The sequence below is a fragment of the Puntigrus tetrazona genome, chromosome 6 (genome assembly GCF_018831695.1).
Source record: "Puntigrus tetrazona isolate hp1 chromosome 6, ASM1883169v1, whole genome shotgun sequence".
Lineage (NCBI taxonomy): Eukaryota > Metazoa > Chordata > Actinopteri > Cypriniformes > Cyprinidae > Puntigrus > Puntigrus tetrazona.
The window spans coordinates 13,913,615-13,933,762 of record NC_056704.1 but is presented as its reverse complement, the minus strand read 5'-3'; the positions used below and the strand labels follow the sequence as shown (position 1 = coordinate 13,933,762).

The 20,148-nt window shown below is 37.2% G+C and overlaps 1 protein-coding gene across 28 annotated transcripts in view; it reads right to left on the bottom strand.

Moving 5' to 3' along the window:
* dlg1a (discs large MAGUK scaffold protein 1a) overlaps positions 1-20,148 on the bottom strand; it is a 104,027-nt gene that overhangs the window by 38,141 nt on the left and 45,738 nt on the right. For 2 of the 28 annotated variants that reach the window (XM_043242821.1, XM_043242822.1), the window contains exon 1: positions 9,744-10,828. The exons of 22 other annotated variants lie outside the window; for them this stretch is intronic. In XM_043242821.1, coding sequence (XP_043098756.1) covers positions 9,744-9,959 — 216 coding nt within the window. In that variant the 5' untranslated portion in view covers positions 9,960-10,828. Of the gene's footprint in view, positions 1-1,331; positions 1,892-9,743; positions 10,830-20,148 lie in introns of those variants that run through there. 4 more of the 28 variants (XM_043242813.1, XM_043242815.1, XM_043242819.1 and 1 more) reach the window with 3 other exon arrangements.

Here is a 20,148-nt window from a genome sequence, read left to right as displayed (position 1 = left end):
CAACGCTCACTCTTAGGGTTATGGCAGAGACTTGAGACTGTGGTATGTACATTTGAGTGACAGCAAAGAGGGCATTACCGATTCAACCGCAATGTTTTGTCCTGCCTAAATTGACCAGTGTAAGTTACATAAGAATCCATACACACTGCGTGCTATTATGGCAGTGGTACAGTAGTCACGGCCTGTGATCTCGGAGTTAAAAATAGGATCAATCATTAGCATTGATCAGATAGACTGGTTTGAAGTTCAGCCTAAAGCTCCCACCAATGGCTCAAATGAATAACAACCCAGAAATATTGTTAACTCTAATACCGCGCAATACAGGCTCCATCTTAAAATATCACGTACATATAAACTGTATCAATATTATACTCATGACACTATCCTATACTGTTCCTTTTCGAAAGCATGAAAGATATTAGACAAGCTCAACACTTAGCAGTGTCAAAAGTATAACCAAAACAACTCATGTTTTAACCCATCTTCTTAAAAAGTAATACAGTTTTGTACTGTATACGGTCCCACTTTATATTAGGTGTACAGTGTACTTATTTTGTTCATATTGTAGTGCAAAAACACTACTGCTGCTACTGAGATGAGGCACAGGTAAAGTTATACTGTATATAACAACCAAAACAAATTACAAATGTCTCGCATACAATTGTCATTTTACAAAATATGAGAATGTAAATACATGTATGAACAAAATAAGTACACTGCATGAAATTATTAATTTAAGAAAGTGCATTGTAGATAACTAATATGAAGTGGAACCTTTTTTTTTTTTTAATTTTGACAGTCTGGATCAAACAATTAAAAACACACACACACACACACACACACACACACACACACACACACACACACACACACACACACAGTTCAAAAGTTCTGCAAGTGTTGGTAATATCACAATTGTTTTTAAAGTGGTCTCTTATTCTAATAATAGGTACATTTACTTAATAAAAAAATCGCTTTAATATTGTGAAATAGTTCTAATGCTGATTTTTTTATATATATATTTGGCAATATTAAAATACAGTTAACATCTTTGTGATTTCTTTCAGGATTCTTTGATGAACAGAAAAGTTCTAAAGCATAGCTTCCATTTATATGGAAGTGTATACATATTTTTTATTTTTAAGTCCGTCAATTAAATTTAGTACATGTCACAAGAAGCTGATTGACATACTTTCTCCAATATTAGTTCGCAAGGCCCTGGCGACCATAATGACACTGACCAAATTACAACATAAACATCAAAACATTATAACTGAATTCAGATGAAATCTAAATCCTCGGCTTCAGCTTAATAAGACTCTGCTACATACCTTCTCCAGTGAAAACGTGCCCCAAGAATTGGCAAGCCACAAGGCACTGGAAGAAGCTCTGACTTTAGCTGTGCTTTTAGTGGGGCTCTTTTTCACACTGTCCCTCAGGTTGGTGAACTTTCCTCTGCTCTTGGTGGAGGCTGGGAGGGTGCAGGAGCTGTACTGCGGAGCCCTGCGGGACTCCAGAGGAGCCTGCTGGAAGTTGAGCAGGGTGGCTTGAGAAAGGTGAGGTGGAGGCGCTGGCGGCTGGTGCTGCTGCTGCTGCTGGTGCAGATGATGGTGGAAATGGTGATGGAATTGCGGCTGTTGCACCAACTGTCTCGGCGTTCGAGTCAGCGTACTGTGCACGTGTCCGACTCTCTGTTGCATTCTGGGATGATTGCAATTGGCCACCTCCGTCACCCCGGTCCGACATTCCACGTAAGCGCCACAGCAGTACTCGTGGTTGTTGCAATAGGTGGTCATTGTTTTCCAAGCAGGGGTGAAATAATGGAGAGCGCAGCCTGAAGAATGATGCGCTTGCTTTGCTGAGCAATCGGGAAGGAGAGAGGACACACCGTGGTTGTAAATCTGGTCCTTTTCCCCTGGCTCCACTCTTCTGCCAACCTCTCTCACTGTCTATCTCTCTTTCTGCCTCACTCGCTCTCATCCCCCCGCACTTGCTCGCCAATTAATGAGCTCCAATGGGCACTGCACATGACAGCACACAGTCTCTTCTGCAGGCATGAATAATCAATGCTCCATTCTTGATTTCAGCATTGGTGTTCGGATGATCTTCGTGTCGCTCTTCGGACAACGGCGGATTTGCACCCTACGCTTGAGATTCATAAGGCTTTTTGCAGTCTGACTCGCTTTTCAAAGCATTAACACGGGTCACAAAGTGAGAGGTCACAGAGGATAAACGCAATCTCTATTAGATGCTTCGCGTAAGGGCGGGCGAACGGGCCGGTGCGGTGTATCGGAGCATATGATGGTTGAGCACAGCCTTGCTTTGACCTTGTTTTACAACTACTATTCATAACTAATCTCCATTTGCACCTACGCTGTAAGAGTTTTACACAGTCCTGCGCTTCAGCGATGACAGCTGGATAGCGGTCTTTAATTCAAGCTTACAGGGTTTTGACAGAACTCGCGGTTACATTTGGTTTATCTGAAAATTGCGGTTAATCTATATGCATATTATTTCTTATTCTTAATCATTTTGTTTTAGAACACGAGATAGGACTACCCTCTTTAATCCTACTGTCATTAGCGCAGTAATCATACATGTAGTTTTCACATGTTGTGCAATTAAACAAGCAGGAGCTTCGGGGCTTGAAGAGTGTGGGGACTATTTCCGCATCAGGATTGGAGGGTTGTAAATGTACCGTTTCCTGTTGACTGCACCTTTTAATGTACCCTGTCCTGTTTCTTATGGGGCTGTGGGTGAGAAAGGGAGAGGAGGAAAAGAGGGAGAGAAAGCAAAGCTTGTGCCTGAGGCTTTTGAAAGTATGCCACCAAGGAACGGACACTAAAAGGAACATGTATATCTTAGTATCTCATGAACTAAAAAAAGAGGTACATTTTTAAAAATAATATATATTTTTTTATTATGATAAAATTATTAATTCAGATTGAAATCATAAATCATGAGTGAAGGAAAAAGTAATATATCTTGAAATTTTCATAAATATACTTTGCGTGGATGATGCTCATAGCAAAATATGTGCTATTGTTTTAGTCTAGTTTTTTTCTACTCGCATTATCGATTGTTGCTGAATTTCTTTTTTAAACATTAATATTAATGATGATGCTAAATGATTAATAGGAGCACATTACTGAACGTGGAGTTGATGAAGAGGTCCTTTGACTTTCTAATGGATATACGAAAATAAAAAGGTCGGAAAACCCTTATGAATAAAATAATAAAACCCTAAGATAAAAAATTATTTAATGTCATATAATGTCTGGATAGTAGCCATATTGATTTGTTATATATGAAATTCACAGACACACCTCCTGCTGTACAGCAGATGGCTCCACACACACACACACAAACATGTTCGAGTTGGAGGAAGGCACATATTAACCATCCATATCAATGTGACATTATTTAGTCCTCAGTGTGGCGCCATAAAGTATGGCATAAGCATCTTATCTAATGTCCAAATGTATTAAATTCTGACCAATGCCAATTATTATTTTTATGTTATAGCATACAATCGATAGACAAATACATTTAGAATAAATGAAAACACAATGGAAATCACTTCAAGTGCTCTTAGGGATCACGATACCATAAAGTGCAGTATTAAAAATAAATACTGACTTAACCGTGATTACATTTTTTATAATATTTCAAGATGAACTTTAATAAGCTAAAATTGCAAAAGAGGAAAATAAGCATACATAATTAAATATTTAATACTGACAAATTACGGTACAGCGTTTTTACTTTTCAACAAAATTTTACATAAAACTACAATAGGAAAAAACTGTATAGATTGAAAAAATTTAGGATTAGGATCTAAAGGTAGATCTTTTTAGAGTTTCAGTATCTTAAGATTTCTTGAAAGACATTCACATGTGCAACACAGTAAGTGCACAGAAGAGCATGTCTAAATCAGTAGAGATCGCTGAAATTGGATGTTAATGCCTTATAGATCAATGTTTCAGTGTTCTACAACACAAAACAAGACTGAAGAACATCCTTGAGTTTGAAAACTCAGTTTAACACTATAGCGTTCATGTTTAGCCAAAGGCTAGACTTGGGCCAACAGCTTATGTTACAAGCTTGCATTTCACTCTGAACAGACTAATCAATAAAGACCGCTGTTCAACCAGGATTGCCAGTGCGATCTTTCACTGACACAGGATCTTGATAGACATCACATTGGCCTGCTTCTGTCGTCTTTGAATCGAACTAACTCATTCACAAACTAGCAGGCACTGAACGCCCTTTGAAAACAAAAAATATATATATATTTTGACTCCTTTTGAATATTTACGGCTAAAAAGTGTGATCTTTAATAGTAAACGGATACATTACATTTAAATGGTTTCCGCTTTATGGCACTTAACAGAAGCCATTGAGATACATTCACATCTGAGGTCAATCTTTTTTATACTATGATGCAAAACCACTACAGAGCAATAAATGCATCTTTATTCTCTGCACTTCAACATCATCTAAACCACAAGTGAAGATAATTCTAATGAGTATTTTATTTATCTAGAGTGAAGTACTATAAAGAGAATAACAGCTTGAAGAACCACAACATGCCATAAATGTGATATTTGCAATTTTAAAACACCCTTTTCTCTCACACTTTGAAAATCCTGACCGATACTGAAAGACGGCATTAACTGTTAACATATTGTCTTCTAAAACATAAATTAAGCCAAGGAATAAATAAATACCAAGGAAATCAACATCTAAACAAAAAATACAAAAATAAAAATATTGGGGAGTCAGAAATTAGCAAGCATGGCCACATTATTATTAGTCATAACTATTTCCATTATTATTAAGGTATGTTAAACCCAGATGCAATACTGATGCAAACCCAGATGCAACACACACATGCAATACTGTACTGTCATAAACACAAAGTATAAGGTCATTATTTTTGTTTTCTTTGCACACAAAAAGTGTAGTTCCACATCACATGTTCTTTCTACCTTTATGGGCCTTAAAAGTTTCAGTTGCATGCAGGGTCAGAAAGCTCTTGGATTTCATCAAAATTGTCTCAATTTGTGTCTTGAAGATAAGTGTCTTACGGTTCCTGGAGGGCCGCAGCCCTGCACAGTTTAGTTCCCACCTTGTTCAAACACACATACCATGCAGTTTTCAAATAAGCCTAAATGACTTGATTAGCTGGATCTGGTGTGTTTAATTAGGGTTGCATCTAAACCCTGCAGGGTTTCATCCCTCCTGGAACTGAGTTGGCATCCCTGGTCTACAGTCTTCTTTAAGGGGTCATATGTCTGTAAAGCTCATCGTTCTGAAAAGCGAGCTGTGCTCTAATTGACCAACTATCCAGTACGTTGTGACTATAGAAATGTTACACGACGACACAAAAATAATAAATCTCATTACAATCTCATAACAAGCTACTTGCTTCATCCAATGTGGAATTGCCCAACTTTATAGCCTTTTTGCACAGCCAGCGATAGGTTACTCTACCAGGTTCAGCAATCAGTCCTCCGTAAAATGCGCTGAACACCATCTGAATACTTGAGTCGAACTGTTCTGGAACAGAGATTTCTAGGTGCGTCCTCTTTCGAAAGCACAAACCAAGTAGCTTCACTTTCACAACAAAGCACTGCAGAGAGAATAATAGTTCCGCCTTCTTTCTTTGCGTATACATTTGGGCAGCGTTATAAGAATTCACGGTCACGTAAAGATGTGGGTGCATGTTTAAATGAGGCGTGGTGGAGATAATTTTCATAAACAATCTCTCTTTGAGTTTAAGACTTTAGTCTTTGTAACTTCAAGGATCTTACCTATGCACAAACAGTTGAATAACACTCTAAAAAGAAAGGAAAACTAAAAATTGCATCATATTCCCATATCATCATATAATAATATAGGACAGTTAGCTTAGAGAGCTTCATTTTTAAACTAGTTTCTACTGGATTCTATTCGACTGGTGGCAGCCCTGCACTTATAAGAGCCAGTAACCACAGAGTTACTATTATACACTTGTACAGCACACTTAACACCCATCCGGTCAAGAGGTGCTGCCACTGCAAACGATCTACAACACATTGTTTGGATTAAAGCACCAGCTTAATGACAAATTATCAATTAATGAGCACTCAAATCACTTTGCCCTCTGCAAAACCACCTCTAATGCATCCTCCCGTGCAAACCGCAGCCAGAGGACGTCGAAACAGAATCTGTACGGTCTTAAACGAGGAAGCAAAAATGTTCATTCGTGTTGCCATGATTCATTGTGGAGAATGTCTCCTACACACACACAGCCCACAGATCGCTCTCCTCCACCTCCCCCGGCCAGCACGCACAGGAACACTGCATCTCCTCAGCCTGAGAAACACTCGGCTCCTTCAAGAAGCAGAAATTTTAATCTACTACAACCTTGCTGAAGCCATAAATTACGCCAGGAAGGAGGATCGCTCTTTTGTCTCAGCTTATCTAATAGGGTTAATGGGCAGGGTCACGGAGGGTGATTGGGCAGCTATTACGACGGTGATTGATGAAGCGACAACCGCCTCATCTACTGTTTACCCAAAAACAAGAGTTCCACCTGCGCATCACCCTCGATGAAAGGGACGCTGTCATACAAAGCTCTATGTTCAACAGATATGAGAAATAAATAAACAAGTGCTGCCACATGATGAAATGTCCTTGCTTGACGATCGCTATGGCAACACCATGGCAACAGCTGAAGCTGCAGTGAGACCTGCGAGGCTATGCATGCTCTCAGGAAGACTGCAGCTCCACCGATCTTAAACTGCTTGAATTAACAAGTCATTTTGCAGCCCATGCTGGGATTTTTGGGTTATACTGTGAATCCTTTTCTCACAATATTGCATTGAAACTTTAGCATTTGTATGTTTTTATGCATATTACTTCAGACAGTTCTGGAAATGAGAATACAACTATTATATCTGTGATGCATCAAACTGCATATTGCATTTGTAAGCGAGTTCCCATAACTGGCTACACAAGTGACATATGTAACTACATCAATTAATTTCCTTCCTAATTTCTCCTGTGCCACAGCCACATATTAAGGTACGGTGATAAATGAATGGGGGGGCTTAGCTGTACTCGAGATCTTGGTGGGTGGATGATGGAAGCCTGGCACATCATTGCAGCGAAGCCTTTACCAGAAATAGATCAACAGAAACAGGTAGAAAATGGATTTATTATACAGATGTGCCACATAGACACATATTAAGTACATATAGTACATATTGTACACACTAGATTTCACACCTAACATTGAAAAATTTTAAGTACTATTTATTATTGATTTATTTAAATACATTTATAAAGATTTTGGCATTATCATATCACACTTGGGTTTTAAATTTGCTGTCCTAATTTTAATGAAATGATCATTAATTATGCAGCCTAGAAGTAGAAGTACTGCAACAAAAACCTGTAAGAAATACTATAGTCTTCTTCAGATGCCATGCTCTTCCTGTCTCTCTAGGTTTTTGTGGAAAAAGCAACTGACTGCTTTGCATTTTTTCCAGTTAAATCATTTCCCTCCTTCGGTATAAAATGAGTTTCATGCTCATAAATTATTTTTGATTCAAACCACAGATCTGCATTTATTTCGCTTTCTCATTAAGTCGTTCCATGATTTCAAACGGTCTATAAATCTAAAAGTCAGTGGCTTCAGATTACCTAAGACACTTTGCAATAATTTCCCTTCCTTTAAGATCGACGAAGCCAAAAAACGTATTTCATGTTACACCGCATGTGCCATTTGATACATTCAGCTGTGACATATAAATATGGTTAACATTGATTGAAGATGCCATATATCATGCAAATAGCGAGTTACATTTTTTCACTTCAAGGTAGATTAATACGTCTAGGTTTCCAGACAGACATAACATAATTTAGGACCTTGAACGTGTCCATCTTTGCAAGGTGAAGCACATAAAAATTGATTACATTATGCTAATAGCATAGACAATATCATATGGATCACCGGTTGCAAACTTTCAGCTAGATCTGTGAGACTATTTAATCCATAGAACACAAATGGTGGATTTTTTAACAATATCTTGGCAGTCAATAAAAAAGGCACCTTAATATTATCATAAAATAGGTGAACATGACTCATGTGCTCATTACGACTCACTGATTCAACAATCTAGTCACAGCAGTTAAGAGCTCAATGGAGGGGAAGATTATCAATCAATAATGACTTTTGTTCTGTCTATCAGAAAATTCTATCATATGGCTCCAGAAGACTTGGAAGTTGAAATGTAACACAGTTTTGGCCTCCTTTTTGAAGCTTGAAATGCCTGTCCTCATTAACAAACATTAACAGGCTGGCCATTACATTACTCAAAATGAGCACCAAAAACCACAAAAGGGTTTGGAAAGACAAGAGTTTGGAGAGCTGTAACAGTACATTCCTAAAAAGCTTTCAGTGTTCATAATGTCTGTAAAACCCAGCAATAACATAGTGACTTGCATTGAGTTGCATCACAAAATGCTCTTACTTATGAATATATTGTTTTGCTCTTATATTACTTCACATCCAATCTTGGCAGTGCACCAAACTCAGCAAGGCAGAAATTAATTGCACAGATTGAATAATAATAATAATTGATAATAATTGAATATCTGCAGATGATCCAACTAAAACTAAACAATCATATTTCACAGTAATTGTCACAAAAGGTTTCTAACGGTTACCAAACAACCCAAATCCCAAATCATCAGCTGAAAGTTTAAAGCATTCCCAATATTTCCAGACTTTGCATTTACAATATCCCAGTTTTTTTTTTTTTTTTTTTTAAACTGTTAAGTAGGTACCCACGGCAAGAATTGAAGGTTTGGATTTTTGAAACCATTCATGAAAAAGTGATAAAGTTATCACAGTGTGGTTACAGAGTCAATGCTAAGAATAAAAGAACTGACTGTAAGGCCCACTGTTGCAGCTGTACTTGTCCTGCTTCCATTTCAGGGGACACCCCCCAACACATTGAGTAACCGTTTGTCCTTGGGATCAGAACCAGACTGCCTGATGGACTGCTTTTTTTGGTCTACTCCCTCAGGTCACTTATGGCCGGGAAGAAGATGCAGAATCGCTTTGACTTAACCGCTTCATATGATTAGATTCAAGAGGACCATCATTCACCAACTGAGTGCTTTCCTCTACCTATGGGAAGCAGATACTTCAACTGTCCAGTATGATTATGTTTTGTAACTCTCAATTAAATGGGCCTTTACTGAATAGCCTCGTCGATTCCATCACGAGAAGCAAATATAATTCACTGAACACATAAGTAGTTTTTCAGCTGTACTTTCTTACAAGCAAAGTGAGCATCCAGTCAATTGGGCAAGCCATTTTTCTGCTAATAATACGTGACATGTTATTACTACTGCAAACATGAAAGGACAAACTAAGCAAATATATGCCAGTAACTGAGACGCATTGATTGATGTAGAGCAGATGTGTCACTACAAACATGACATTTTTTTTATTGTCTTTGCAAACCCTGAAAAGACAAACTAACCAAATAAACTGTACATTTAATTCTGCAAGGATTAGTAGGTGCTAAAAAAAAACGTGGATCTCACTCTCCAGCCAGGAACCCCAAAAAAACCAAACCATAAATGGCTAAAGCGTGCATTCTCGACAGTTCAACTAGTTTACAGTGAGGTTTCCCCACACTTTGCTCAACTACATGCAGCAGGTGTGCTGTGGCAAGAGTTACCTGGCTCGCTCCTGCCGTGATGCAGTCGCTGAAGGCACCGCGTCGCGTGAAGAAGGCCAGCAGCTGCTGCCAGCGAGAGGAAGACGAAGGCAGTTCCTCACTGGAGCTCCGCTTGGCCCACTGCCTCTGTTTGGACCCTGGGGCGGCATGTCCAGATGCGGTGTTGGCCCGACCGCCTCGCGGGTACAGCGTGTTGTTCCCGAAGATGTAGTTCATCACAGCCCTTGGGGCCAGGACAGAGCCGCAACAGCTGTCAAGCGCCGAAGCAGTTCGGAAAGTGGAAGCGTGGCACAAGAGGGAGGGTGCACCTGGATAAGGTTACAGCATCCTCTCACGGATCCGACAGCGGAATAATGCAAGCGCGACAGCTCAAAATCCATTCGTCGGCCAACTCACAACCTTCCTGTCCTCACCAGCTGGGAGATCAAGTGTGTAGCAGTCTCATGCTGGAAGGTGGAGTGGGCAGCAAGAAGGGAGGAGGTGATCGAGCTGCCCACAAGCGATGCAAGCTACTCTGGGCTGTGACTCTAGCTCGAGACGAGCTGAGACCTGAGAGAGGATCAATGAAGGACCAGGGAGCTCTCTGTGCATGGGGGAGAACCTAAGAGCCTGAAGAAGCAGGAAATGGGTTCAATTAACTGGCAAGTGTTGCAGTCGAAAGCCCACAGTTCTCCAGGGATTCTTAATCTAAATGGACCGGGGATACAAGATCGTCCACGAGCAGGTATCAATCACATCACTTTCTTAAAAGCAAAAGCGAGCCTTCCACTGTGCATTAAATATAGATGCTGGCATTCACAGCGCTGCCCTGGTAAAAAAGAAACGATTGGTGTTGTTGTAGTCCTTTTCTTCTTAGGCATGGCCACACTCGGAGGACTCCAGTTTTCCGGCTGATCATTAGAGCCAGCCGAGCCACAAAAACTATTTCAGCAGAGCTATTGATTTTTCCCTCCTCCTCGCACTTTAGGCTAAAAGCTTCATTGTCGGAAAAGATACGATTACCTAATGATTAGAAAACTTTGTGCTAGCAAACATACTCACGGCTCCGAATGGGAGAGAGAGGCACAGATCCAGCGAGATCCAGGGGTAAAGGTAAATCCAGGAAGCGTGCGTGCGCTTCGCGTTCAGAAGAAGATGACGATTCCATGCTGTCTGGATGCTCCTTCTGACACAGATCGGCTTTCACACGCTGCAGTCTCTTTCCACACATACGTATGATTCAGTGAGGGGGAGACAAAAGGCTGTGCCTTCACAGGCAGAGAAAAAAAGAGAAAAGCGATTGTAAAAATAACCTCGTCTTTGTTAATAAGACTAGAATTCCTGCAGATCTCCACCACAGCAACACTCCGCAGTCAAACCTATTGTCGGCGGCTCCGTCCCGGCGAAAACTATCCAAGGTGTGCCACAGGTGTCAAATGAGGTAACAGACATTGTCACAGCTTGTGCCTCTATTCCCCTAGGACCAAAACCATGGCAACAGCTTCCACATCAAATAAAGCAAGCAACCCCACAGAGCCCGAGCCCTGCCTTCTCCTCCACCTAAATCGCTTATATTCACAGGGTTTTAATAGAAATTAAAGAACCACATGCAATGGGCCTATTACCAAATTCAAATTAGCACAAAGAGGAAAGAAAAAAAAACAAACACACAAACAAAACTATGTCCTTTTGTGGTAAAGGGAAATTAATGGCACTAAAACTGCTTTAAAAATACATTTTATAAAATTACAGGACATTTTCTTTCAAAACATTTATTACAAATAAAAAAAAATTACAATACAATTAACGCATTAAAGTAATTATATATATATATATATATATATATATATATATATATATATATATATATATATATATATATATATATATAAAATTATATAATATATAAAATATTAATTTATTAATATATAAATATTAATTATATAGATATATTTTTTTAAATATTTATATTTGAAAGTCTATGCAACCCAACAACAACACATTTCAATGGAATAGATCACTGCCTTGAGACAATGCCCGAGACATGCTTTCCAGCATTCTCATTTAAATTTGACCTTCTAAATGTTGAAGTGTATCAATAATTCATCAGCAATTAAATAAAAACACTGTGCATTTATTTTTCATGAGCGTTGCTGTAGACCCCCCCACGACTTACCAACTTAACGGACACCTCCAAATACCAACCAACGGACACCTCCAAAATTCAGCCCCCAATGTTAAACCTCATACAGATTTAAGGTATATATATATATATATATATATGCAACAATGATTCTCGATTGCTCTCTGATCCAATTAAGTCTATCACTGGACTTGATAATTACACAATAGTGTAAGTTTAAAACTTCATCCAAACCTAATTGTAACACTGATCACTTTAGACATGTAGTTCTACTGACGGGTCACCACCCTAAATTGGGCCACAGGAATGAACAGAGAAACAATGCAAAATGAAAATGATAATATGCAGAGACTGTCTACCCTAGTATACAGGAGGATAACAACATGGATAAGCTTATCAATATTTAAAGTGGGGGGATGCTTCATCAATAATGTGCTTCCAATTTAAAGTCTATTTTAGTATTTTAGAGCAAATTCATTCATTCAACTTGATAGAAGTAGACAAATTAGTAAGATTCTAACATGGATACTCTCTCTTACTTAAAAAGAATCAATTTAAAATAAAACAAATAAAAAAACAAGACTAAGTTAATAATAAATAAAGATGCTTTCACCTAACTAGAATTTTTATTATTGGCTGCCAAAAACATAAAAAATCGTATTGTTTACAAATGGTTAAATTGCACATTTTTATATAATAATCTACAGAATTAGTATTATTGAAATGAAACGTAATAATAACGTTGATAAAACTTGTTTATGCAATGCTTTAGGACTGTCCTAGGAGTTTTCTTTTTTCACCGTTAAATTATTTTAGTACTGGATTGGATCATCTGATGTAAATCTGTCCTGAAGCAAACCTGCTCTAGGCTTTATTGCACTGCTGATGAAGCAAAGTGCTGTGGAAAGGCAAAGCATATTTTAAAGAAAAGACAAGCTCTTTGTCACATTGATAGACACAGGATTGATATTGCACTTCTGTGACTGCCAGAGCAGAACGTCAATGTTCCAACACAACATGTTCAGTTCAGCCTATGACATGTAAGAGAGAGGCGTGATCATTTAATTACTGTACAGCTCATATATTTCCCTACAGAGCAGAAGACTACAAGGCAAGCGGTAATGTGGGTTCTGCAGACTGTATTACGCCACGTAAGAACACAGAATAGGAAAAAGAAATGTGCATTTGCTTTTGTTCATGTGCGATTTAGATTATTGTTATTAATTACGGCAAAATGAAGGTCTGCTTGTCTGTGCAAAAATCACTGCAATATCAGAGCATTCTGGGTTATTGCCAGTTACTAAGTCGCTCGTGGTTGCTACGCTGCTTGAAGGCTCAAGTCAATGGAGCTCACACAAATCTATATGATATTCTAGCCCTACATAATAAAAATCGAATTGTCCACCTGTTGAATGTAATTTGACTGCTTAGAATATTAATGATTAAACATTAATATTTATTTGTTCCTATTACAAAACAATCATGTCTTAGAAAACACCATTTAACACTGTGAGGTCCATTAGAGACTTTTTTTTCCCTTAAATAACACAAAACTTATTCAGACTTTAATATCCGCTTTATTATTATCGTAACTGAAAAATATATCTGAAATGTTCCTTTTATTGCTTTTATGACAGCATTTTGATTCCCATATTTTCAGTGTAGAATTTTGGACTTGATATTATATTACTTGATATTATATTAATATAACTGCATAAATTAAATTAAAATATAAATTGAATTAATTTTAAATATAAATTAAATTAAAATTAAATATAAAAATGTAACTATGAAATTACATAAAAAATTTATGAAATTAATTTAAAAGTTAAACTTGGGCATGATTCCTTTTGTCATAAAAAAAATAACCAGTTTTTTCCTACTTTAATACACGCTCACAAACACAAAATGCTTGCTCTCAGACATGTTTGTGGAAATACTTTGACTCATTTCAAAGGGGCCTCTCCATTCTAATAAGCAGCTGTCTCTTTTATTTACCACCTCACAATCTCTGAGCCGTTCCCTTTTTTTCCCCAACCACCGGCATTATGGGCAATCAATCGATAGCACAATACAAGGACAAAAGCCTTCGAAGCGTCTCCTGCCTCTTCTTCAGGCTCTCCATCTCAAGGCCAAATGAATTTCGGCAGTAAACACGCAAAGAGATGAGCAGTTATTTGAGAGATGGAGTGTCGAGCACTTGGGGTGACAATAAAAATGGCATGTGGCGCTACACTACATGCGAACGTGCATATCTTCTGTTGGCAGACACCGCATGATTGTTCCATTATCATCTTTGCAGTAAATTTTCCTTTCATGCTCGCAGAGACACATTTACATAAAAGGTATAAAAATGGAGAACCATTGAGAGACTTTTTAAATGCAGCATATCTAATGATAAGAAATACACATGGGCATTTAGAGGGGAAAAAAAAAGCATTTAATGACTTTTAGTTATTCATTATTCATACCGCTTCTAATACAAATGATTCCCGTAAAAAGTTGTTTTTTGTTGAATTATTATTTTAATTATTTTTCAATCAATATTGCGATGCTTAAATGGAAAGCTTGTCCGTTCATGAAAACTTTTTTTCAGACTGTACTATATAACAATGTACTATAAGTGTTTAGCTGAATAATTTACCCAATGATGAAAACACTCTTCATTTACTCAAACATAAACGGATAGTTCTTATCCTTGATTTTGATACATACACCTTTGTTTACGTCTGTGTGTTGCTTGGCAACCACAACCGTTTCCGAGAGACTACATTGTTTGCAGGAAGAATAATGTTTTTATTAATATCATTACACTTTATTTGCTCTTTTATCTCTTGAGAAACTTTACTATGTGTACGAAATAACTTTTATAAAAGCCCAGTGAAGCCGCAATTTACAGTAAATTTATAACAGCTAAGGAGCATTGTTTCTTGGGGCATATTGCTTTATAGTGTAGGAGAAAAAGTCAAACTAGCTCTCAAATAAAGCTAATCTCTAAAACAAATCAATCAGCCAACAAACAAACAAACAAACAAACATCACATATACATAATAAGACTCTTAAAAGGTATGTGTTACATTTGTAAAGATACTTTCATTACTTTTTTTGTATATAAAAAGCTAAAATAAAAATAAGACAAGGTGAAATAATCAGTTGTTTGCAAAAATGTTTCACAACCACAAAACAAGAAAAATTGAAGCAAAAAAAAAAAGCAGTCATTTGTGAATCAGTTTGTGAGAATTTTTAGTGAAACAAAAACAACAACGAAATAAAAAAAATAAAAAGTAAAATATTGTGTTTAAAAATTTATATTTACAATAATAAATTAGTTTTTAACACCTTTAGATTATCTTGGAAAACCAGTACTTTTTTCCCTGAGAAACTTTATGTTTGCCCAAAAAACTTTTACATTCACCTTACATTCATCAAAACTTGATTTTTTGAATTTTTGTATTTTCGAACACAGACTTCACTCACAACAAAAAATACTTCTGCAAGAGAATGCGAAAGCAGGAAATAAGCTTTTTTCCTCCCATACAATGTTGCTCCCCATCACCGCGTTTCCTCAAGAGCTCTGTTAAAACCGACTAAAAAACTGCAACAAAACAAAAACTTTTAACAACAACCAAGACGCATGCTGCAGTTACTTTCTAAAAACTTTGCATTCCAAATCTCTGTGTACTTCAGAATAAAAACGCAAAACAACTTCCGCCTCAACCGAAATCCAAAATATGAACTCGCACCTATAAAACCGAGCCAGCTGTGCATTTAAAAAGAAAAGATGTTACAGTGAAAGCACTACGTTCCCCGTCTCGTCCCTCTCGTCCGTCCTGTGATTTACATGCACAGCTCAAAGTCATTCCGTCCGGAGCAGACGCGTTCTGCGGACACGCGTTTCACAACCCCGTTCCACGCACGTAACACTAACTACTACCCACCAGCAACTGCAGCTGCAATCTCTTGGTCCTCCTAATGCTTCTGATCAGACGTCGTCCCATCTTTTTGGCGTACCAAATAGAGGCCAGCATGTCACTTACGAGTCCGGAGGTGAAACCCGGCACACCGTGGCATCCAGGGTTTGATAGATACCGCCGGACACGGCGAAGCACTCCTCGGCTCTGATCCGAAACTCCCCTCCCACCCCCAGAAGCTGCGTCAAGGTGATCCCATGATGCAGCGCACGCAGGACAGGATCGTGATAAAGGGGGCTAGAGAGCTTCACGGGTGAACACGTGGACACGCATGCTGGCCGTAAGGGGACGGCCGGAGCTACGGGACTCTAAACTCCGGTCTGGTAGATTCTCCCAAGAATGACACAGCTCATTTTTCACTAAAGCCGTCTCTCTCTTCTCCCCTCCTCCCCTGCGTTCCTCCTCTTTGCTCTCGGCAAGACTAACGGAGGCTTTCAGACAGGCAGGGAGAACGTGGTTCGGAGCGGAACGATGGCTGGAGAGGTACAAAGCTGAGACGGCAAGAGCATCAGAGACAGGCCGGGGGTCTCGTTGGGGGGTTATTACTCAGGTAGCCAAAAAGTTAGACACAAGAGTTCAGCTATACGTTAGTATTTCCTTCTTAAAGGGTTGCTCAGCTAAAGCCGGACCTAAGTTTATGTTGACATCTTTGCTTACTGGGCCACACTTTTCAAGCCAATCACTAGAGCCGTAAATGTCATGTGACTATCCAACTCTGAAATAGTAGGAAATAGACCCTTTGGTTGATCACAGTTAAATGATTTTTTTTTTTTTAAGAAATAAATACTTAAATTCAGCAGTGAGAGTTAAATAATGTCTATTCAAATGTTCAGTTTCTGTGAAAATATTACACACCACAACTACTTTCAACACTGCTAAATAATATCAGTTCACAATATTCTAATTATATTTCACAAACTTAACTAACTCAAACTTTTGTCGCTGTCTGTTACTTCACGACAGACATTACAGAACATTAAATTATGGATTGTGGTCATTCTAGACACCCTGAGAAATAAATATATAAAAAGCTGTAACTACACTTTGTACCTATTAGGTTCAAATATGTACAATTTAAGTACTAATATGTATCTTTAAGGTACAAAAATGGAGCCTTTAGGTACAAACATGTCCCTTTTAAAAAGGTACCGCCCCAGTGACAGCATTGTACCTTTATTTCTGAGAGTGTATATTGGTCCACCGGTTGATATCCTCTCTTTAGGCTCAAAATATCCACTGAAGAGTTGGCAACATTAGCAAGGAAGTAATGACACATAATGGAAATGCTCGAAATATTCACTGCAGCTTCAATAAGGTCACCTCTTCCAACTCTGAGCCAAAACTCTGATCTCCGATAAGACTACAATAAGAGGTTAGCCAGACACTTCCGCAACAGTAAACAAAAAGTGTTGTATAATTTATGTATCAAAAAGTCACCTGCGATAAACGTGGGGGTGCTAATCCTAATACGATCTTTGTGTAAAAAGAATCACCCAAAAATGCTGAAACGCGCTACAGAAAATGGTCACACTTCATCTTAAGGTCCAGTTCTCACCTTTAACTAACTACTGTATGAACCGCGTCTAAATACTGCTTATTAATAATTAGTAACGCAGTTGTTAAGTTTAGGTATCGGGTATTAGGAAAGTAGAATATGGTCAAGCAGAATAAGTTCTTTATAACTACTTATAAACAGCCAATATGACAACATGCATGCTTGTTCCCAATACTACAAACATGTAACCCAGAAAACGTTTGTCATTTTTGGGTGAACTTGGGTAAAGAAGCAGCTGCAGCAGACCCTTTTTAAGTGAGCCATTAAATTCAACAAGGCACTAAATCTTTACATTACGTTTCGACATTTAGCAGAGGTTTTCCCTCAAAGTGACTTATAAATAGGGACAATGGAAGCAATCAAAATCAACAAAAGAGTAATCAAACACAAATGCTATAACAAGTCTCAGTTAGCTTACATAGCAAAGAAAAATATATATATATATATATATATATATATATATATATATATATATATATATATATATATATATATATATATATATTTATTTTTTTTTTTTTTTTTTTTTTTTTTTTTTTTTGCAGCATAATTAAAAATAAAAGAAACAGATGGATAAAGAATAGAGAAGCTAGTTTTTTTTTATATAAGAAAACGAGCAGTTAGTAAATGAAAATGTATTGTGACTCATTTGTATTACAAAATAATCATAATTTGCTACTTGATATATTAGTAAGGTAGTTATTAGATTTAGCTATTGGGATATTATAGAATTAGGATAAGAAGGCATAAAAATGTGCTTAATTGCTACTAATAAATGGCTAATATTCTAGTAATATGCCTGCTAATAAGCAGTAATAAGTAGTTAAGAGACCCTAAAATAAAGTGTGATCAGATTGAGGTCATTTCACCAGGAAGGAGCGCTTCATCTAAAACTCTGAGATTGTTTTTGTGCCTCTTTGAGATGCCACAATAAAGCTACGTCTAGAGGGCACATAAGTTTCAAGTAATATGTTTAGGTAAAGGGGTCAAGATATAATATTAAATATGTCATAGCTATGAGGATTTCAGTGCAAGCTGATTTTTTTGCATTTTACTTTTGGTAAATGTTCCTTGTACTGAAATAATTTACTTTAAGTGAACCTTGGCGAAAGAAATAAACCACCGTTTAAAAAAAACAAAACAAAAAAGAAGAAGAAAAATCAAGTGCAGTCTGAGCTTATTGGCAGCCATGCAGTCATTTGGTCTCCTTGTCAACAGTTGTTATGCATCACTTTATTTGGTAACACATGGGATTTGAAGTCTTCGTGCTCACCACAGATCCACATGTCCCCACAGAGGCTACAGGCTAAAACAAATTACTGATTGTACCTGAGTCAGAAAAGCACCTTATTTATATTCAAGGCAGAGTGAGGCAGAGACGCCTCCACCTCCAGCTCCATTACGTTATACGGCTGGACAAAACTAATGCACTTACTGCCCTGCAGCTTCAGCCACATTACTGCATTACTCTCCACTGCTGATGACAAGCACTAAAAGACATGAACACAATACAAAGATGAAAAAAAAATCTCAGGACCACAGAATATGAAAAGATTAGGTCACCCAAAAATAAAAACTCAACCTCATGTCTTGCCAAAAAAACCATTTTTGCTTGTATTACTTTATCAATGGAACACAAAAGGAGAAATGTTTTTTTTTAATCTCTATGCAGTCTTTGCCATCCAATAACAGGGTCGGTGAAGTGAAAAAGAAAATCCCCTACTGGGTGGCCTATCCTTAAAAAAGAAACAATTGCCTTATTTAATTAGCTCTTTTTCTGGAAATGTATTGGTATATAAAACTTAAATAAAAATGTAGAAAATTCTGAATACTTTCAAAGTTTAGATTAGATTCTGAAAGCCTGACAGACAGCCAATTAAGGCCCACAATGTCAGGAAAAAAAATTAAAAAATAAAATAAAATAAAATAATAATAAAAATAATAATAATAATATATTATATAATATATATATATATATATATATATATATATATATATATATATATATATATATATATATATAATATAATAAGCAGAACGATTTTAAGCAAAGATTTAAAGATTTATAAAAAAAAATAATTAGGTTACTTAAGCATATTAAAAAGATTTCAGAACGATCATATGTCTACAGATTCATATAAAATTCACCTTTACCATTACACAAATAAATTACATTAGAAAAAAGTAATTTATTTAATAACATCGTTAGATATATTAATGTTTTACTGTATTTTTGATCAAGTGAATGTAGTAAAAACAAAGTGAACTGAATAAAGCCTTCTAAACAAATGGTAGGCTAAATGTACAAGACGCATTCAAACACCTCTTAAAAGCGATTTATGTGAATACCTCATGTGACTTTCAGGAGAATAAAAGTAATTTCTTATTATTCATGTGCAAAGTCGTGAAAAGCCTAATACAAAGACCAGCAGCCAAATGCCAATATAAAATTATATATATACACACACACATACACTTAATTCGGTTCTGTTCTAGCTAAATGTTGCGATAAATGTCATAGTATGACATAACTTCAATATTAGATAACAAAGTAGATGAGGTTTAAACAGGCCTGCACCATCTGTTTGTGTAGAAGTCTGCATGCCTGTTAATATAAGGACGATGCATCGTCCTGTTTCACAGCCTCCCCCAGAAAATTGTTGCTGCCACAAACCTTATAAACACCAAATGCCCACTTTAAAAAGGCGGTCTGACATTCTGTTCAGTGAACAAGAAACAACTCTCTGAATGCGTCA